This window comes from Saccostrea echinata, unplaced genomic scaffold (assembly GCF_033153115.1).
Source record: "Saccostrea echinata isolate AGI-Se365-2 ecotype Australia unplaced genomic scaffold, CSIRO_AGI_Sech_v1 ptg000023l, whole genome shotgun sequence".
NCBI lineage: Eukaryota > Metazoa > Mollusca > Bivalvia > Ostreida > Ostreidae > Saccostrea > Saccostrea echinata.
The window spans coordinates 11,140,739-11,164,116 of NW_026889772.1; the positions used below are offsets into that span (position 1 = coordinate 11,140,739).

Sequence of the window (23,378 nt, forward strand, 5' to 3'; positions counted from 1 at the left end):
TGGTGTTCATATTCATATGGAGCATATTTTTCACAAGTTACCTGCACCAACAGAGGACACAGACAGAGAAAAGCCTTTGCCCGGTTGGATATTAGGAGCAAAGGAGCTGTTAAATATCAGTAACATCATGGAGGGGTCCCCATAGTCTGACGTCACATAGGTCTCGTGGGAAAATTTTCCACAGCGTCTGAAACATTAAATGTTTGTGTGAGTACACTTTCGTCATCATCATCATCATGATCATTTTTTTTTTTTGGAAACGGCAGAATGCATTTTAGGTAATTGTATGTATATAGCATAATAAAAATTCTAAGCTGCAAATACATGTAGTTATCTTGGAAATATACTTTTTATTACTATTTTGAAGAAGGATACCTTTGAGATAACATCAGAGATAATGAGAGCAAAAATCAAAAGTTCATAAATTCTTCGGTTATCCTTCAAGTCCTACATGTTAGTATAAAAAATTTTTATACTTTTTTTCTGAACATTGAGGGTTTCTTCCGATGTCATAACTCACTAATGAAATATAACCATTTAGTCAAAAGAAGCTTCATTTTGGGAAATCTTATGGTCCAAATATCCATAGGAGAGGCTAGCTGTAGAAAGCGTTTTGTTCCTTTGGAAAGATTTTTACATAAATATTAATTTTATCGTTGGGCTAAGAGAAAGGTGAAAATGATGAAAGATCTTTTAACATGAATACTTCATTAGTTTCATCTAGCTATTACATAAACGGGACAATTAAATCTTTCATTATAAATGCATGGAATAGAAAGCTAGAAAACAACTGATTTGAATCTTATAAAATATGTTTTTTTTTGCTCAAATTTCTGTTCAATTATTTCTGTCCCATACTTTTTGGTCTAAAATGGCAAAAGTTAAGGAATTGAAAGTGAGTCCTAAGCCTATCCCCATTGTTCCATCAAAGTTTTTTTTTTTCCTTATGCGTATGTGTGTGGGGGGAAGGGGGTCGCTTTCTTTTTTTAATTTCAAATATTCTTCTATATTTCTATTTTCTTACTTTGGACCACCCTGTCCGATTAAATTATACTGGATCTCTAGCCAGTGAGCACAGGCTCCGTCATCTGTGGCTAAATCCATCTCGTCTATCTTCATGGCGACGTTCTTTCCATTGGAAGACTAACGAGTGTAAGAAATAATCATCATTAAACAAAAGAAAAGATAAGATAAAACAAAAAAGAAATTTAGCCAATGGAATGCATGATTGTTTTAAAAAATCAATAAATAAATTATTGGATCCGTATTTTAAATAAGCCATACTTGAAAATGAAATGATATTGCATTGCAAATTAGAAATCTAATAAAGGAAGTAAAAGGATAGAACAAAAAAGCTTTTTCTTTTAGTTTGTTTTGTTTATTTTTCTTTGTTTAAAACTTTTTTTCACTCCGTGAATTGATGTTTACAAATTTCTCTATTAATCCATTTTTTTAACCTTAGGGATATTTCAGTAATAAAGAAATGCATGAAAAATCTGCAAGTGGATCGTTTTATAATTACCTACCTTCACCAGCCAAACACATCGTTTACCGGTGGGATATGGACCTCCAGTATTGAAATTCGGTGTGGTTATGGTCTTGGTTTCTCCATCAGCTAAGTTTATGATACCTGGGCCACATTCTGAAACAAAAAAAAAAACACCTTTGAAGGCGGTATGAAATTTAAATTTGAATCAGTGAATGTAAATTACGATTGATAATTAATGCGTAATTAATTTTAGTAGTTAACCACAACGTATCAGTATACAATCTCTGGATAAAAATGAATCATTTCATTTTTTGCAGTACTTTTGAGGAAAATGCCTTTTTTGAATCATGATTGAAATGTTGTTTATACTTCGAATTTCTGTATTGTTTGAATTGTATTGTTTGAATTTTATTTTTTTTTTAACCGTTTATTTTTCCTTGGCCTGCACGATAGAATAGTATATATGTTTAAAACATCAAATTGAAATCTTTGGCGAATATTAATTATTCTTACATTCGACATAGAGACAATTTATTTATAGTTGAAAAATTAATCAAAATAATGTTTATTATAATTGAAAAATGAAAGTTCTTCTTGCATTACAGTTTTCTTGTACAAAATAGCCTCAAACAACGGTGAAACATTGTAACAATATACTACAATTTGGTCGCAATTTGTATGTTCTAAAGTTGAACACATTGTCCTATAAATACCACAAAACTCTCTCGGGTAAATGTCGCCAAAATTTAGTGATCTACAGTAGCTATTCAGGTTCGGTAAGTATTGATTTCTATTTGATGCTAGTGCCTTAATGAATACAAGACGAAATCTCACTAATTTTTAATATGTTTTTAGAAAGGTTCTTCTCCCATTCATGATGATAAATAAAATAAAATAATAAAAGACAATACCTGGATCAGTTTGAACTGTCTCACACAGTTCTCCAGTAAAACCGTATGGACATAGACAGTCACAGGTATGGATGACAAAACCCCCGTTCTGGCACTGCTTCAAAGGGTCATTACCACTGGAACCTCGACATGGTCCTAATACAGTGAAACAAGTAGGTAACAATTATAATATCTGCTTTTGATGTGTTAGGAGGATTTTGCATTTTCATACTAATTGTTAGGTATTATTTTACACACTGAATTGTCTACAGATTTTTCCGTTTGCCCGATCATGACAAGGAGCACACGGCGAATGTAACCTGTAAACAGGGGATGCTTACTCCTCAATAGTACCTGAACCCAACTCTGATACATTTTAGAGGTCCGTGTTTGCTCTGCTCCCGATTTGTATTGTTTCAATGGTATTTTGAGCTTGATTACTGTTTCGTTATCTCCATATTTCATAGCATCAGGTCCAAATACATTGACATAATAACAAGTAGGTTACAATTGTATTTTCTGCTTTAGGTGATTTGAGTGAATTTTGCATAAGAGTATTAGGTTTAGGGAAAGTCTTTTCAGCTACTAGACCAATGAAAATTATTTAGATTAAATCTGTCCACCATATTAACCATTCCTGTTTGTATGACCATAACAGAGCCAATGAAACTGCTTGTTGAAATAAAATACTAAATGAAATCTTACTGGTACAATCATAAGCATCTGTAATATCCTGAATGTCATAAAACATCAGTCCGGTGGCTGAATCAGCCAAGAACTCGAGACGACGGTCATGGAACCTCATTACTGCTTCACCATTTGTAGAAAAAGCCTGTTGAAGAAAACAGATACAAATGTTTAAGCTATATTTCTTTAAAAACGTTAAGGTAATCATTAAGGTAGCCAATAGAGCACATTTGAGTATTATAGTAAATTATTAAGCATGTTTTCTTAAAGACTTCCTGACAACTGATGCCATTACTCTGAGATTTCGTTCTTTTTTTTCTTTCATTTACGAGTGATACAAACAATAACGGACCGTTAGACTGTATTGGAGCACGGATTGATAGTCATACGGGTTATAATCGAAGGTGTCGGTTTTCTGCATATTGTTATTGTCCTGACCATTCTGTATATTAGCCCAATACATGGTGACGTGATTATCTCGATCATTCCGGGACTGTTCATGCATTTGTCCTATAGCATGTGCCATTTCATGAACTGTAGTTGACACCTTAAATGTTCAAATAAAAGCATGTTTAAGGAAATAGTTTATATCAAAAGGGGTTTTGAGTTAAACCTCATTTTAAAAGACAATATTGGCATAGGCTAATTGTTATCTGTATCCCTTCCTTTTTTCAAACTGTGTACAAAATTATATATATTTATTATTCTCCTGTGAAGTTGACAGATTATGTTAATTTTTTTTTAAATTTCCTTTGTGGGTTTGACAACCTTTAATGCCCACCTCCTTTCCTTTTTTTTTCCTCTGCAGGAATGTACCTGCCTCGAATGGTTATGTGCAAAACATAATCTAGGACTGTTTTTATAGTTACAATGTCTTACCGAAACGCAACCAGGATCTTCAAGACTGATTTGTTGTTTGTCTGATCCCACTCTTCCAATATAAGACCAACAACCACTAATGATCATAAAAAAGATAACTTTGATTTCGCCAGCTAGTGTGGTAAAGAATTCAATTAATGTCTTTTTTTAAAAAAATTGATAATCATCTCTTTGTTTCCTATTTGTTCGGGGTAAAAAACAAACAATTAATGATCTAATGACTTTATCTCTGACAATCTGACCTGATATTTGAAAATGTCATTACCTTCCAGAAAAGAACTCCACATAATTTGGATAGCTTGCTTGCTGGGCCTCTGCAGAACCATAAGGAACCCACCTCAAACAGGTGTAGTCTGAAAACTGTTTGATTGCGCTATTGATGATGTCTAGGTTTCCTTGAACTGAAGCTGAAGCAAGAAATTAAAGAACAAATAGAATGTGAACTATTCAATTTTCAATGTTGCTTAAATTTACAGGTGTATAGCAAGCATTTTTGAATACACGGAATTAATTATTCAGTTGTTTCACATTTATCTATATGAATTTAACAGTTTTTATGTAAAGGAGTATTAAATAAATAAATCCTAATAAAAATTCTACAAAATAACGTAATAGAATGACAAAACAATCAAATTTGTTCTAAAATAATCGTGAAAAAAACTAAGTTAACTTACACAATGAGCTGGCGATTGTGTAAGGGATTATTTTATCAGTCCAAAGTCTGGCAGATCTCCAAAAATTCCGTTTTCTTCCACTGCTCTATGTATATTCAAATTATAACATTAACTGAAATCGTATTGCATAGTTTCACAATAACTTTGAAAGTACATAGGAGATAATTCTATTTTATGAGTACAGTTTCATTGATTATTATACAACGTATGCAGTGAAAATGAATAATTGCATTTATTACATTTTCATCTATTCTTTTTTTACATTTTTTTTAATACATGTGAAATATGGCCTTATCTTAATCAGTACAGTAATAGGAGTTTAATGCATTATAATATATGTGCATTTCTTTAAATTGAAAAGACTCTCGCTGATATAGTTTTAAAACAAAATAAGAATAAAATATGCTAAAAATTAATTGAAGAAATAAGAAGAATCACATGGGTCATCTAAATTCGATAAATCCACGAAATTTAGATACAAGACCATGCGCCTGGAATTTTTTTACACCGTGATTTACAATTAAGTGTTCCTACTGTCGTGTCTTACCCCGCCCTTTAATTTATCGATCTGTTCTGGTGTCAGCTTATGGCCGTCATGAGTGTCCCCAAAAATCTTTCCTTTCTTGGAAGCAACCTTGTCAATACCATCAGGCTAAATCAATCAAAAGATGAGAGAATCATTTTATCTTTTACTAGCTTCACTGTTTTCTTTCCATTAGTTTTCAATTTTTTTCATAGACAGAAAAGAAATCGATTAAATGCATATTGGCACTTTAACAAGAAAATTTGATAAGCGAAAGATATCAACTTTTGTGCCAAAACGTATTCCCAGACTTACGTGAAGATTGTGCCTATTTCCCTCATCCACAAACATACTCTCTAGTAGGTTTACCACGTCAGAATTAGGATCAACGTTACCCTGCAACAAATAGGAATATCTTTATTGTGTATTTATCATTACAATTCTTATTACATATTTGCCTGTCATACATGTATATACTGCACTAGAAAATTTCGGAGATAATTTGTAATTATAAAAAAGCTAAGCGTTTTTGCTGGATGTTACCTAAATTTCATTAGTATAGTATATTGCACGTCATTCGTTTGTTACTTTTTATTATATATATATATATATATATATATATATATATATATATATATATATATATATATATATATATATATATATATATATATATATATATATATATATATATATATATATATATATATTCAAATGAATTAAAATATGGATGAACAAAAGAATGCCTATAGCATTTTTATGCAAATATATCCAAATGTGTTTACCTTAAGAGCCTCTTCTATGAGTTTTGCACCGTCTTCTGGATTAGTTATGTTGTTGACCTCATTGTTACTGGAACTTCGTTTCTTTTCATATTCATGAATTGCATGGAGTAACAATCTATCGATGTATGCATCATGCCTTGACCCAGTGTGAGGCGTTCTCTGACATAGAAATATTAACTCGCGCTAAAATTTTAATGATTTTTCAATTTTTTGTAAATGATATTTTTGTACAGTAGCATTTTTTTTCTGAGTGATGAACAAACCAGAAATCTCTGAGACTGTAGCTGCTTAAAAAAAGAAAGAAAGGAGCATTCCTAGACTTGAAAATATTAGCTATGAAAAAACAAAAACAAATAAAAATACCATCTATGACGTAATATACATGTACTAGTACTTGTGTACCGATACTAAAAAAGATAATAAATGAAAGCTGTCTATTTGTGTACTAAGTTTTATTGAAAAAGATTTAAACCGTAAGATGAGTAATATTTTCACGGAAATGTCTTTTCAAAATAACCATTCATGGAAATCTAAAACTGTTACACAGAATTATGTTTCTTAGCATATTTTACCAGAGTACCAAATCTTACTGCAATCGAACCAAAACTGTAGGATAAGTATTCTGAAAGAATTTCAAAATATTTTCTTTAATTTATTTTATTTTTAATAAACGTTACTACAATGTTCTTCGACATCAAATACTAATTATGTATCTTAGTATAGTTTACTTGAGTATCAAAATTGGACCAAAACTGTATGAGGTAAAGCGTTTTGAAAGCATTTCACAGAAATTACTATCATTCGTAACCATGACAATATCCTTCCGTGTATGAAAAAAAAATAACATACAGCTATCAATCTAAAAAAAAATCTACAAACAATACAAGTCTGTGAGCAGGACGTAATTCATTTACCCCTGGAAATTCCAGGTGGGATTAGGTGCATAGGAGGAGTACGCATCCTCTGTTGACCGGTAACACCCGCCGTGAGCCCTATGTATCGATCAGGTAGACGGAAAATTCAAATATTCAAATTTAGTATATAAACAAAGGCTTAACAATTGGTAAGGAATATATGTCAAAATATGACCCATAGGTAAAATATTTTTCCAAACAAGGTCATTATAACGACCATAAAATTTACGAAATTCTGAATTTAAATGAGATGGTTGAAGGCCCTGTAACATCAATTAATCTGTCAGTAGCCTACTTAGGATACTCTTAAGTCTTAGTATAGTTTGCTTGTGTACTAAATCGAACTGAAATCGGACCAAAACTGTAGGAGAAACATTTTGCAAAATAAATTGTTTGCATACCGACGGACAGAAAGACAGACAGATGAACGGACGATGAACACCTTGCTACTGCATAAGTTCTTCTGGTGTCTGACCAATAGAGCTAAAAACTTATAAAGTATTTTAAGCCTAGATATATTTAAAGGTATGTGTACAACAAAAGTTTTGTTTTTCAAAATTGTTTAAATTTTAGAAAAAAAAATGTTAAAAGTATTTTATATGTTTTTATCACGGATAACAAAAAATTGTGGTGGGATATTTATGTCTCTTATAACCAAGCTTTTTTCAATTAATTATAAGATATGAAGATATTTACATATATATATATATATATATATATATATATATATATATATATATATATATATATATATATATATATATATATATATATATATAACTTAAATGACATGCAAGAAAGATGTGATCGGATAAAAATTACGAAACCCATAAAATTTCAAATTTACAATGTAGTATACTTTTTTGTTAAATATTAAAATCAATGTTGACATGCAGCTAATTTATTTTGATATGCAATCTTTTAGGTCGACATTTAAATTTATGTTGAAGTGTTAAATTTATCTAAGTTATGCAACAAATCTTTGTTGACACGCAACTTGTCTATGGAAATACGCAACTTATTTATGTTGACATGCAATTTACAAAAGCCATTCCTGCAAGTTTACAAAAGCTGCTTGTAAACAAAAATACGTTTCATGCTGATACCCCATATGCAAGATTCAATTCATTAATGCCATCGTGCAACTTATAAATCATATGTAGGTGATTTTTTAATATTTTATGAAAATTCGTATCCCCTGATATTTTCCTTGCATACCAACTTAGTAATGTAGCAAGTTGATAGGTTTATGCTGCATATTGACAGAATATTTAGAATATCGAAATAATTTTCTTACAAAAATGCATCTAGAGGGCATAAATAGGCAACAATTAGAATTATCAAAGATATTATAGATAGGGAGACTGTGCAATGAAAAAAATATATCTCATGATCGAAATTTATTACTTTCATGTCGTTCATTAATTTTGCCGTCACGGTAGCTCAGTCGGTAGAGCTCTCGCTCCGTGATCGGAAGGTCGTGTGTTCGAATCACGGCCGCGATTGACCTAAGTCGATAAAAATAGCACTGACCCTACGCCAAGCGCTCGGCACTTTGAAGTTAAAGTTGCGGGTCTTTCGAATGAGACCTTAAAAACCGAAGCCCACGGTAGGCGTTGGCACGATAAAGAATGGCTCTGAGTGCCGAGTAAAGGTCTAAATTTCAAGCTCTTCATCGGAATATGTTGACGTCTCTATATGATTTAAAATTTCTCGAACGGGACGAAAAACAACATACAATCAATCAATCAACAATCGTTCACTAATTCATGATTATTAGAAATTCAAATGATGAGTACACGACAATTAGTAACGTATTTCCAACTCGGCATATGGCGCTTCTTATCCTAATACTTCAATGCTTTTGATGCTTTTGATAAGGGAAAACCGGTTTACTACAGGCAGGAATAAAGATGTTCAAACGAGATTCATTACTATTTCTTCCGACTGCAGTTTGGAGTTGATAACACGACTGTCCGTCTCCAACTGATTAATAAATAAGAATTTTGAGTAAAAAAGATTAAACACATGAGATAAAGGGTAAAATCATAAAGATAGACAATTAAATCAACATAACAGTCCAGCATTGTTACTAAAATCACTCGTAAATTCTTGTCGTAGTCAAGGTGTGAAAATTAGTTAAATTACCTAATGAAATTAACTCTGTCGATAATTTGATCAATTAAAAAGGTTCTCATGGAATGTGAGACATTTGGCTAAACAAATAAAAGATAATAAAAAAAAACTTTCATACAAATTATCATAAATAGCAGCAAGAAAAATTCAGAAACAAAACAGAAATGAAAATAATGGTGGACATTTTTAAAAAAAAACTTGGAATTTTTCACCACGACAATTAGCAATAAATCAAAGTTTCATCACAAAATATCAATAAAATCCAGCCAGTTTTTTTTAAATTATGAATTGTTAGTTGCATATCTTTACTTCAAATTTTTTTTTTTAAATTTAATTTTAATTCTCGGATCTTGTCAGATACTTATTCCAAGGTTGTATTTTTTAACAATAAACTTGTAAGTATTCCAATTTTTGGACAATAAGTCTGATAGCTTAGAGTAAGGAAGTGTACTTTAACCTTCCATTGTTGCCTGAAACGTATATGAGCTTTTCAAAATCATTTTCTGTGACATTGTGACTTTAAATAGAAAGGTAGATTCCGTTAAAGGGACTCTAATTTTCAGCATTTAAACACGATTTCAAGTAAAGAAAGTTCCTTTTATGTAAACAAAGTGTCTTACTTTGTCAAAGGTTAATGTTCTTGGTTTATGATTTTTTATTTTCAATTAAGCTTAATTTCAATCTTTAATGTGTTTCAGTTGAACTGATTACTCACATATATAAATACTATAAAATGCATTTAGGTGTGCTTTGAAACAGGATCTTGACTTTTTTTTTTCATAATTATTAAAACATATTATTGCCATTGTCCATATTTGAAAGAAGTTCAGTATACAAATAACAATTTTTATATAAAAATTTTCAATATATATCATTGTTAAATTTAATGAAAGAACACGTATTTTGACATTTTTTTTTTCGATTTTTGTTTAAAAAATTCAAAATGCCTAATATGCGGTTACGAGATGTATCTTTAGAACACAGAAAGCTTAATTTAAAAACTAAGAACTACTGTAAAACTGCGTGATTAATAAAACAACTAATATATAATTATCTATGATTTATTTCTACACATACATTTTCTATTTTTTATTCACGAATAAATTCACTGTGTGCAGAAATATGGATTGATGTAAGAAATAAAATCCCCGGGTATTTATCTGTGTCCTTTAAATACAAATAAGGCCGTTTGCTTGCACAAAATAAAAGTCAATTGTTTTTCTGGGGTGTCAGAGTAGCCATGATTGACAAGAGATAATAGCAGAACAAGTTTTAAGTTTGTGAGTTGTGACGGTACATATTGTCGGCGGCGGCAGTATGTATCTTCGCTCACTGCAATCCTACATGTTCATCACACGATCCTTGTATGAAAGTCGCACGTTTTTTTTACTGTTTTTGCGTGACAGTTGCACGTTTCTCGCACGCTTCTCGCACGCTAGCTACACGGTTTGCACGAAACACTGTGAAGTCTACACAAAATGGAGCACGGTTTACTCGAAACGCTACACGATTACACGATTTGCACGATAAAGCGCACGAAAGTTTTTTTGAAAGCAGCACGTTTTAGGTGTGTATTGTATATATATATATATATATATATATATATATATATATATATATATATATATATATATATATATATATATATATATATATATAAAGTCTCAGTGGTCGGAATTAAATACTTAAAATAAAGAAGAAAAACACGAAAAAAAACTTCAGTAAAACGTAAGGCCTTTCATTCTATCTTCAGAAGCGTTACGAAATGATTTGTAAAGCTTTTGATGAAAGAATTAAAAGCCTAAAACTTTACTGAGGTTTTTCGTGTTTTTCTTCTTTATTTTAAGTATTATATATATATATATATATATATATATATATATATATATATATATATATATATATATATATATATATATATATATATATATATATATAATCTAATAATTAATTATTTCTTTAATTTTTAAGGAAACAGATAAAAGAAAAAAAAGCAGAGTTTAAAACAAAACATCCTATATAGAAGTTTTAAAAGAATTTTTCCTCATTCAATTTTCGTCTCAAAGTCGCAATCAAAAATGCATTCATTTAAAATACTCATATATTAAGTTATTTCATTTGAAGAGTGTCCGAATGCAGTTTATTTCGGAGAAATATATGTGGTAGTAATTACTTAAAGTAATAACTTCATTAATTTAATACAACTTTTTTTTTATTTTTCGTTGACAGTAGGAGATTGAACAAGAAAACTTTCACCTCACCTTAGTTATCCGTCCCTACTTACCAAAACACTGCTGTGTATTAAATCAGATAATAAAGATGTTACATAGAGTACATATAAAATGCTGTGTAACAGTTCTAAAGAAAATCCCACCTCGGATCTGATTGATTCATATCTCTGTCTCAGTTTATTTAGGGTTAGTCTGGTCTCTTCTTTACCAACGGCTGGAAAAGAAAAATGAAAAGAGAAAAATTTACCAGTATAATAGAATATATTCACAATGTAAATTGTTTATACATAATTAAAACTTAAAAAGAATAATTTTGTTTTAATTTTAAAACATTACCTTTGGTCTGGACATCGGCTATTGCGAATAATACAATGCTCTGAAGCACGATAAACGTCAATAGTTTCCAATTTCTCTTTAATTGTCTCATCTTTATTTATCAAAATGATATGAAATGTATAAAAATTGTTTGCTATTTATACTGTTATGGTCTATGACTCCTGCCAACGCAATGCGCTGAACCAGGTACTAAGCACGGAACCATTCAATTTCATCTAATTCTATTTGGGAAAAAAGTACTAAAAACTCACATTTAATAAAAAGATTTAAATGGTACATTTAATTAAAGTGTCATTTTAGCTGTCTTAAAACTGCTACCGCCAACGCAATTGTTATTATTTAACTTTTCTTTAAATGTATAAGATTCTATGTTACTCAGTAAATCGTTTTGAATTGTAAGGAACAAATAAAAAAAAAACTCTCAACCTCAATATCTATGTTTTTATCAAAATAAAATTTTGCACAAGTTAGCTATGAGCTCTTTTTTATGAAGAATAAGATACACTCTATATACAAAAAAATCCATTTTCTTTTTGGTTATAATGATTTGTCTAAAACCCCGTCATATGAGAGCATGTTGGATTTTGAAAATAAGAAAATAATGAAGATTCTATGACACCAAAAAGCAAACGAGAGGACAATGGTCTAGCAGCTCACGATAACTGATAGCAGCTCACAACAATTGATTGCAGCTCACAATAATTGATGACAGAGAACCGATCAATAGAAGGATGTAGTTGCAAAAGGGCCAAAACATTCATTAAGGTTAGGATATTAGCTGAGGAGTTTAAAGCTTAGGACAAATAGCTAGATAAAATAAAAGGTCTGATAGAAATATAACAGAAAGGATCGAAAAATTAAACCGATTGACAACAAGCGATATTTATGTAAACAATTAAAATCTCTAGTATCAATCTTTGTTTAACATAGTTATTCAATTTTATGTATATTTCACATTTATCTGGGTTTTTCATTTTATTACCAAAATCCAAACAGAAACCTAGAAGCTGTTTACACTTACTAATCAAGTAACGTAAAGCAAAAATTGAAATATGTTTTCGTTATATCAGAAAAACAAGTAAAATGCATAAAAAATGAAATTGAATGTTTTGCAGATATATTTGGACCATCAATGAAAGGAAAAACTTAATGAAACAGCGCTGTTATCTGTTTCAAATCTTTCAGTAAATAAAAATGCTTTTTCATGATCCTGATGACCTCACTTCTATGATCTGAATGGGTAAGCATTCAAGTGATTTAAATACTTGTAACCTTATTACAGAGTTGAAATGAAGGGTTGGTTTAACCTTATTTATTTGTCAATTTCTAAATGAAATTAATATTTTTTTCCAGCAGAAATAATTGTTCGATAGAAAAGGCACGTGTACCACACTGGTCTAAAAAAGTTTTCAAACCTGTTTAAGAAGAACATTAATTTGGGTGAATTGATTTAAAATTTTATAGCTTTTTATTTTTATGATCAAATAATTTTAAACCGAAGCACATCAACAACATCTGAGGTTCTCTCACGGCAAAACAGGATGTACTTTTAATAAATCCTTATCATAAGTGTATATATTAATAAAAATCAACTTGTGACATCATGTTCTGTTTGAGCGCTCAATTATTTTTTATGGAATTAAGTTGCGAAACACATAGAGAACATTTTTTTTCTAAATTGTTCAAGTTCTCCCTCCCGTATCTCTTGCCGCTTAGCTTGTTATAACATAGTAAATGTTATTAAATATAATTTAAAAAAAAAAAAAGATTGATTGATTGATTGCATGCTGTTTTACGTCCCATTCGAGAATTTTTCACTCATATAGAAACGTCACCATATACCGGTGAAGGGCTTCAAATGTTGACCTTTACTCGGCACTCAGGGACATTGAGCAGTGAGCCTCGGTTTTTAAGGTCTCATCCGAAGGACCCGCAACTTTCACTTCAAAGTGCCGAGCGCATGGCGAAGGAACACTTGCTACCTATTTTTTATCGACTTGGGTCAGTCGAGGCCGAGATTCGAATTCACGACCTCCCGATCACGGAGCGAGCGCTCTACCGGCTGAGCTACCGTGAACGGTTTTAAAAAGAAGAAGAAGTGTGATAAATATTTGGTTTTGAACAGAGTATCAGGAAAGTCGGATACTCTCCACATCAAGTTACCAAAAATCATAACTATTCATATATATATATATATATATATATATATATATATATATATATATATATATATATATATATATATATATATATATATATATAAGCACTAAAAACCAACAACACTGTATATCCTAAGTGTCGGATCTACTAAGTAGATACAAGGTCACGGATGGAAATTTATATAAAGTACTAAAAATGACCAACGACACGAACAATAATAATTGTCAAATTTTCGGGACAACCTGTCCCTTCCTCAGGACAAAGAAAAAAGTTAAGAAGTCATAAAAACCAAGGAAATAGAGAAGCAAAAACAACTAGCACTACTACTAGACTACCAAACACTAAATATTTACAATGTTACATGTTTAATTTGGAGTTTATAAACAGTTGTGAACAAAGAAATCCGGAGCGCTATGAATTGCGTCCGGTCTATCGGGTGTACTCAGGTGAAGTGTCAAGAGTACACCCGATAGACCGGACGCAATTCATAGCGCTCCGGATTTCTTTGTTCACAACTGTTTATAAACTCCAAATTAAACATGTAACATTGTAAATATTTAGTGTTTGGTAGTTTAGTAGTAGTGCTAGTTGTTTTTGCTTCTCTATTTCCTTTGTTTTTATGACTTCTTAACTTTTTTCTTTGTCCTGAGGAAGGGACAGGTTGTCCCGAAAATTTGACAATTATTATTGTTCGTGTCGTTGGTCATTTTTAGTGCTTTATATATATATATATATATATATATATATATATATATATATATATATATATATATATATATATATATATATATATATATATATTATATATATATATATATATATATATATATATATATATATATATATATATATATATATATATATATATATATATATAAAGCACTAAAAACCAACAACACTGTATATCCTAAGTGTCGGATCTACTAAGTAGATACAAGGTCACGGATGGAAATTTATATAAAGCACTAAAAATGACCAACGACACGAACAATAATAATTGTCAAATTTTCGGGACAACCTGTCCCTTCCTCAGGACAAAGAAAAAAGTTAAGAAGTCATAAAAACAAAGGAAATAGAGAAGCAAAAACAACTAGCACTACTACTAGACTACCAAACACTAAATATTTACAATGTTACATGTTTAATTTGGAGTTTATAAACAGTTGTGAACAAAGAAATTCGGAGCGCTATGAATTGCGTCCGGTCTATCGGGTGTACTCTGGTGAAGTGTGATTTACATAATTGAACGAATTAATTATCCCTAATTAATTACGGCCAACAGTAAATCGTACATTGTCTTATTCTCTCAAAATAACGTAACTCTACATGATAAAAAGAAATTAAAGAAAGATAATATGGAAGGACAGTTTTGAAATATGAATTTGGATATATTATAAATTTGGAAATCGGAAAAAAGAAATAAACAAAAATGTGAGCTGTAAATATTTGGGTAGGTTGTTCCAGGATTACTAATACGAATTAACGGTAAAGTTTACACTATATAGAGAGAATGAACTTGTTTGTTACAATCCGGGATTGGGTCTAGTTCACGTTCATCCTGGTGAAGTCATTAAGTTTGTTAATACCATTAGGGCGGAATGACTTCAGCCTGTGCATCCAGAACTTTTCCTTGCCTTTTCTCTGCGCGTCTGTCCATCTTGGATTATGGTCAATAACCACTTCTGTCATGTCCTCCCATTTGTGACCTTCAAGGTTGAAATGTTCCCCAACGGGTTCATTGAGTTTTTTGGTCCTAATGGTAGAACGGTGATTATTGACTCTCCTGCGGAGATCTCCTGTTTCACCAACATACTGTTTGGAGCAAACTTTGCAACTGATGAGATAAATGCAGTTGTCTGTTTGACAGGACAAATTCTCTAGTATTTTGTAGCTGCGGCCTGTAACGGGGCTGTTAAAACTGTCTGTGTCAGAACTGTACTTACAAAGAAGACATCTTCTGTCAGAGCAAGTTTTAAAGCCCCCGTTAGGTAATGGATTGTCCAATCTGGTTCTTACTACCATGTCCTTCAGGTTCCTCGGGCGTCTGTATGCAGCCAATGGGGGCTCCTTAAAGACCTCTGCCATTCGTTTATTTGAGTGGAGAATTGGCAGATTCTTTTGAAGGATACCGCTGAGGTTCTTAAGGACGGGATGGTATGTGGTTACCAGAGGGACCCTGCCGCTATTGTCTTTTTCCTTGTAGCGTAGTATAACAACTTCATATTTAATGGAGAACATTACCTGCAGGTTAATGGCACTGCTATGGGTACGAAAATGGCACCATCTTATGCCAATATTTTCATGGGCAGACTGGAACGCAACTTGCTACTTCAAGCACCATTTAGGCCCCTTAGCTGGTTGCGTTTCATTGACGATATAGAGATGAAGTGGGTGGAATGTCGCGAGAGCCTCGAGGCATTCATTTCGTTTGCCAACACCTTTCATCAGTCTATCAAATTTACAGTAGACGTATCTAATTCGAAAAACATATTCCTAGATACTACATCTACCCTTACTGATGGTGAAATCGAGTTCAGTCTCCACACGAAACCCACAGATTCCCATCTGTATCTTATGCCAACTAGCTGTCATCCCCCACACACATTTAAGGGTGTGCCTAAGGGTCTAGCCACCAGAATTCGGCGCATCTGTTCATCCCCTGCCTTATATCAAGAACAAAGCGGTCTCCTTAAGTCCCACTTATGCAAGAGAGGCTACAATGCCCGCACCGTACAAACTGCTATTGATGAGATGGCGGGACATGACAGGCAAAACCTATTACGCTACAAGGAAAAAGACAATAGCGGCAGGGTCCCTCTGGTAACCACATACCATCCCGTCCTTAAGAACCTCAGCGGTATCCTTCAAAAGAATCTGCCAATTCTCCACTCAAATAAACGAATGGCAGAGGTCTTTAAGGAGCCCCCATTGGCTGCATACAGACGCCCGAGGAACCTGAAGGACATGGTAGTAAGAACCAGATTGGACAATCCATTACCTAACGGGGGCTTTAAAACTTGCTCTGACAGAAGATGTCTTCTTTGTAAGTACAGTTCTGACACAGACAGTTTTAACAGCCCCGTTACAGGCCGCAGCTACAAAATACTAGAGAATTTGTCCTGTCAAACAGACAACTGCATTTATCTCATCAGTTGCAAAGTTTGCTCCAAACAGTATGTTGGTGAAACAGGAGATCTCCGCAGGAGAGTCAATAATCACCGTTCTACCATTAGGACCAAAAAACTCAATGAACCCGTTGGGGAACATTTCAACCTTGAAGGTCACAAATGGGAGGACATGACAGAAGTGGTTATTGACCATAATCCAAGATGGACAGACGCGCAGAGAAAAGGCAAGGAAAAGTTCTGGATGCACAGGCTGAAGTCATTCCGCCCTAATGGTATTAACAAACTTAATGACTTCACCAGGATGAACGTGAACTAGACCCAATCCCGGATTGTAACAAACAAGTTCATTCTCTCTATATAGTGTAAACTTTACCGTTAATTCGTATTAGTAATCCTGGAACAACCTACCCAAATATTTACAGCTCACATTTTTGTTTATTTCTTTTTTCCGATTTCCAAATTTATAATATATCCAAATTCATATTTCAAAACTGTCCTTCCATATTATCTTTCTTTAATTTCTTTTTATCATGTAGAGTTACGTTATTTTGAGAGAATAAGACAATGTACGATTTACTGTTGGCCGTAATTAATTAGCGATAATTAATTCGTTCAATTATGTAAATCACACTTCACCAGAGAACACCCGATAGACCGGACGCAATTCATAGCGCTCCGGATTTCTTTGTTCACAACTGTTTATAAACTCCAAATTAAACATGTAACATTGTAAATATTTAGTGTTTGGTAGTCTAGTAGTAGTGCTAGTTGTTTTTGCTTCTCTATTTCCTTGGTTTTTATGACTTCTTAACTTTTTTCTTTGTCCTGAGGAAGGGACAGGATGTCCCAAAAATTGACAATTATTATTGTTCGTGTCGTTGGTCATTTTTAGTGCTTTATATATATATATATATATATATATATATATATATATATATATATATATATATATATATATATATATATATATATATATATATATATATATATATATATATATTAGGGATGGCAATCGATTTCAAAATTGCTAATCGGTTAACCGCAAGACGTTCCGACCGATTAACCGGTTAATCGTATCAAAATACATATTAATTTTTTTGACTTTTTTTTTCAAGTGCCTCTATTCATGATAAACACAAGACTAAAAAATACGTTAATCAAAAGATAGAAACGTTCTGTTTACTTTGATCAATAAACTACATGTAAAAATAGTTTATTTCAATTTCAATACACAAGAAAACATTAAGAAAACCCATGGAACATGCCTTAGAAATAAGCCATTGATAATTTTCCAGTGGTTCATGCTGCATTGTCAACATAATTAAAACTAGGTCGGAACTTTCACTTAATAAACAATGTAATAATATAAATTGATAGATAACTGCAAAAGATCATTAAATAATTACAGGACGGGGTAACGACGTGGTGTTTAAATAGTAATTTACACTTCACAAACTAATTACCTTTCGATCTCAATTCAAAGAGCCATAATTACCGCTAATTCAGCTTAGACAGATATGTGAAAATGCTAAACTATCAATTTTTATGCAGAGGATTCTTTTTTTTTAAATGAATTTTAAGAAAATTGCGTTAAATTAACACATATTTTATTTTCTCCGACTTACCGATTACAAATTCTTTAACCGATTACCATCGTTCCGACCGAGTAATCGGTTAACCGGTTATAAATTGCCATCCCTAATATATATATATATATATATATATATATATATATATATATATATATATATATATATATATATATATATATATATATATATATATATATATATATATATATATATATATATATATATATATATATATTGTCGGCTACAATCTATCGAATGTTGACTGACGTTTTTCATACAAATTGTTCTGAATTGTCTACAGATTACACACACCGTGAGTGTCCGGTCTTTAGGGGATACTTACTCTTTCATGGCACTTGATCCTATACCTCTGTTTTTGTGCTTCTTCTTTTAGACTTATTGTACAAATATGTACAGTACATTCAAACTGCATGGGTTTTGAATCATCAGCTTTCATCTTTGCAACAAATAAAGAAAATACAGGAGAATTGCAAGAAAAAATCTCTGTAAAAATGAATTCAAACAAGAGGCTCGAGGACCTTAGCTGTCACCTGCGTATTAAACAATCCAGTAAAGGATTCATCCTCGCTTTGATATTTGAAGAACATTTATTGTTCGAAAATAAGTATTTTTGTCTCATTTTATTTATTTATTATATACTAGTTTAAGTCAACGTAACCATTAAAACATATGAAAGTGATTTTTATATGATAATGAAAAAAAAAATCCTGTATAAATCTCTTTTTTTAGTTGACCTTTCAATTACAGTATCTACAGTGGTAAATTATCATAGTGAATAGCACAAAGGAATATTTTATCTCAGCATACTACAAATTAATAGAGCCCTCCTCAGCACCAAAACATTTTAAAAAGTGGTCCAGAATTTCAACACTTGAGAGTAAAAATACCCTTGCTTACTCTATATGCCTCCTAGATACCAGGGGCAGAGATGATTTTCAAAAAAAATATTCTCACTATATAATCAATAGAGCCCTGCCCTTACACCTGAATCCTTGACTCAGGGACCATGAAATTCACAATTTTGGAAGAGGTTCCCTAGCTCATCATAACCATGCACTTTGGCTGTTTGCTAAATACCAAGGAACAGAGAAGAAAATTTTCAAAGAAATAACCCACTTTGCACTATATAAGCAATAGTGCCCCGTCCTAACACCAGAATCCTTGACTCATGAGCCATGAAATTCACAATTGACAATTTTCGAAGAGGCACCATTGCTCACCATAACTATGCTCTCAATTTGTTTACTTCATACGCAGAAGCAGAGAAGATTTTCAAAAAAAATTCACGCATTTTCGCTATAATTAATAGAGGTAACTAGAGACTTTGGTTACCTTTTTCTGCATCATACAAATTTTGTTGCTTATATACATTCATGTTTTATCATTGATGGACAACGAGGAGAAACAAATACAATTATAACAATCAATGGAAATTGATGGGTTAAATAGTGATAAGAAACACATTTACTGGAAGAAAAAAGTAACAATACAGACAAGGAAGAAAGTAATGAGACTGAAATGTTATGTATTTTAATTTACAAAAATATGATGATTAAAATTATAATCTTTCTTCTACTTTTTTTTTTAATGTATTCCATTTATTTTGCTTCTATTTAGATCTTTTAAAGCCTATTACATGTAAAATGTGTTTCAGGAATTTTTATCACACATTAAATTCCTTCTAATGATTCTGCTGTTTTATGCTCTATTCACAGATTTGCATTGTTTGTAGATTTCTCTTAAAAGATCGATTACTTTTCGTTATTTTCATCTTTTTCATTGTCCTCTACACCAAATTTTCTATTTATACAGTCTTACATGTAGGGCTACAAATGATATGAGATTAGTAAACTGATTTTTTTTTTTTTTTACATTGACTTCATAATAAAATCTCACAACTACCAGTTTCCATGTTACATTGAATTTTAAAATTTCAATAACAGCATTCCATATTCTTTAAACATTCTGACATTCATTTAATAGGTGCTCGTTTGTTTCAACACATTCCTTGCAATAAGAAAGCATTAGAAATACCTTTTTATTTGCTTAAATAACTTCTACTATTAAGCAAATTGTTATGTATTCTGTAGTTAAAATATGCAATTTTTTGTCAAGAGCTTTCAGACTTTGGAAAAATATATTATTGAAAAAAATGATTCTTGTATAATGGACTATTGTTTCAACTTTTGAATATAATTCGCATTGTCACATTCGATTGTGTGAATCGGGACCTACTCTGGTACAGACTTACTCAGGGGAGACCATGGAGGATTTCTTACTGCTGTGACATCTATTTATAACCAAAAAACAGTGTGCTATTAAATTAAATAATTATATGACCGATTTTTTCTCAGTAATCCAAGGTGTGAAACAAAGATGTAAAATGTCACCAAAATTGTTTTCAATATATATTAATGATATCGACTTTGCAAACGAAATAAAGACACTAAATTGTGAGGTAAAGCTAAACAAAACAATCAATATTGCTTTATGCTGATGATATTGCATTGATTCCTCAAAATGAGAAAACCTTCAGAAAATGCAGATACACCAAGCCGGTATCACTTTCCAATGTAGAACTTGTAAATATGTTGTTGTGGAGGATGAAAAAAAAAATTCTTATTATACTGTAAATTTTAAAGTGACTTGTGCTATGATTTATATATATACAAGGCAAAATTTTAGAAGCAAATTGTGATATTTCTAAAAGAAACTGATAACCTATGCTTTTAAATGAAGTCAGAAATCATGGACGTACAGGCTGTGGTAGCAGAACATTTTAATTAATGCACAAAACAAGAAAACATGCAGATATTTGAAGATATTTGTAAAGATATAACTTGTACATTTTTAGTGCCTCATATATCTTTGAGGCAGGATGCCAATATTTCAGATGCAATTGTAATATATTGCTTTATTTGTATTCTTTGGTATGTGAAAAATAAATTGTTTCATATTTTGATGTTTAACCCACTATAGACGATAAGGGCCAACTAGCAACCACAATGAATGACAAATGAGATGACTTCAGCTTTTCCATCGTCAACTTTTCTTATCTATTTAGAATATTCCTTAATTACCTGCATATGGTTTTATGTCTTCCAACTTATTCGATACTTAAGAGCATGCTCTGAGAACGATCAATCTTTAAACCAAGGTAAGCCTAGGCTTCTGACAGATAGGTTGATATATCATGGAAATTTCCAGTGGTCCATGTATTATGCCGTGTTCACTGATTTGAATTGTTTGTGGATTCTTGAGATGGACCATTTTCATCTTCACCTTTTTCATTACTTACTTATTCATTACTTATTAAGTAACTAACTAACTCACTTGTGTACTACTAACTTACTTTCTGCCATTGCATTTTCTACATGAATGATTTGACGTTGACGTGATTTACTGAAGCTTTGTATTTCAGAGAGTGGTGCTTCCTCTCCTTTGGAGAGACATTATAACAGGGTTTAAGTGTTTCCTTTAATTGGTATAATCCGTAACTTCCTGAATATTTCAATGTTTTCATTATTAATTTTCATTATTAGTTTTATTATCAATTTTAGCCTAAATTATGGCAATTTTGATATTTAAAAAAGCAAAAACAATAACTTTGATCTCACACAAAAAGGGGGAAATCACGAAGTTTTTGTTTACAAAACATGCTCGTGAAATGCGAGATATGAGTGTCAAAACTAATAGGGATTCAGCGAGAATGTTGTCTGTTTATATATTCCACTTTTTTATTCTGGTGAATAACAAACCATATTCACACCACAGAAAGAGTCCATAATTGTATATTATTTGTTAAAAAGGTCTTTATATTGACTATAGAATTTATGAAATGCTGACTCATTTATTTCCAGTATTTTATGTTTTATGCCCTCTTCACAGAATATGGTTTGTTATTCACCAGACAAATATCAATATTGACCTAGCCTGACTTTAAACGAAATTGTTGAAATTCCTGTATATATCAACTTATCTGTCAGAAGCTAGCCTTTCTCGGTTTAAAAACTGATCGTTCTCAGGTTATGCTTCTGAGTATCGAATAAGTTTGGAGATGCAAACACCAGGTGATAGTTGAACTACAGTTCAAAGAAGAAAAAGAACAAAAACAGGATGGTTTGATTTAATTGGTAAATTGATACGCTAGTCATTAGATTGAGAATTAAATACTTTTTTCAGAATTATCTTTCCTTTGCAAAAATGAAGTGTTTGCTGGTGGAGCTACCCAATTCACAGATTGAAGTGAAATACTGTCATACATTATGGTACAATTTGAAAATTTCTTTCGTACATGTTTATCTTTATACTTAAAAATAGTTTTGTTATAAAAATTCTTTGTTGTTTGAATTCAAAAGTCAGATGCAAATGTTAATATTTTGATTGACGTCATTGTCGAAATATCAGATCAAATTAAGGAGTTCCAAACCAATAAAATCGATTATATTAGTGTACCAAATGGGGAAGTGCCTGTTGATCATTCTCCCCGTGTTTTATTTCATTAGCTTTATTTACACATTCTTATCAGAATTTAAAAATAGACAAAGTAAGAATCCTGAAAGATATAAATCTTTAATTATTTGTAAATAAAAACGGATTTGAAATGTAATGCATAACTTTTTGACTAAATGTCAAAAATATCAGCTTACATAACTTATTTAAAATTCGTATTTTGTAATATCATTTTGAAAGTAATCTGTGCTTTAAAAATAATATCTGAATATTTTTTTAAAGAAAATAATGTTGCATTATCACGGAGTATGTGCTTTTTGGAAGAGAGAGTGAAAAGTCCCTATCATATTTTCTTCTTTTATTTATTTGTGTATTTTTGTAATTAGATGAAATATCTACTTCTTGAAAACTACCCTCGAAAAAGGAGAATAAATAATAACAAAAGTGACTACATATCTAGCGCAACCAAACAAATAAAAAA

At 31.4% G+C, this 23,378-nt stretch overlaps 1 protein-coding gene across 1 annotated transcript in view; it reads right to left on the bottom strand.

Moving 5' to 3' along the window:
• The window catches only part of LOC133191280 (MAM and LDL-receptor class A domain-containing protein 1-like), a 37,639-nt gene extending 18,758 nt beyond the window's left edge, over nucleotides 1-18,881 (bottom strand). The window contains exons 1-13 of the mRNA XM_061327033.1: nucleotides 18,768-18,881; nucleotides 5,928-6,110; nucleotides 5,458-5,538; nucleotides 5,167-5,271; nucleotides 4,620-4,704; nucleotides 4,211-4,352; nucleotides 3,946-4,021; nucleotides 3,419-3,613; nucleotides 3,085-3,211; nucleotides 2,401-2,535; nucleotides 1,527-1,642; nucleotides 1,025-1,143; nucleotides 42-187 (exon numbers count right to left, since the gene is read on the bottom strand). Coding sequence (XP_061183017.1) covers nucleotides 42-187; nucleotides 1,025-1,143; nucleotides 1,527-1,642; nucleotides 2,401-2,535; nucleotides 3,085-3,211; nucleotides 3,419-3,613; nucleotides 3,946-4,021; nucleotides 4,211-4,352; nucleotides 4,620-4,704; nucleotides 5,167-5,271; nucleotides 5,458-5,538; nucleotides 5,928-6,110; nucleotides 18,768-18,881 — 1,624 coding nt within the window. The remainder of the gene's footprint in view (nucleotides 1-41; nucleotides 188-1,024; nucleotides 1,144-1,526; nucleotides 1,643-2,400; nucleotides 2,536-3,084; nucleotides 3,212-3,418; nucleotides 3,614-3,945; nucleotides 4,022-4,210; nucleotides 4,353-4,619; nucleotides 4,705-5,166; nucleotides 5,272-5,457; nucleotides 5,539-5,927; nucleotides 6,111-18,767) is intronic.
• Nucleotides 18,882-23,378: the final 4,497 nt, after the last annotated feature.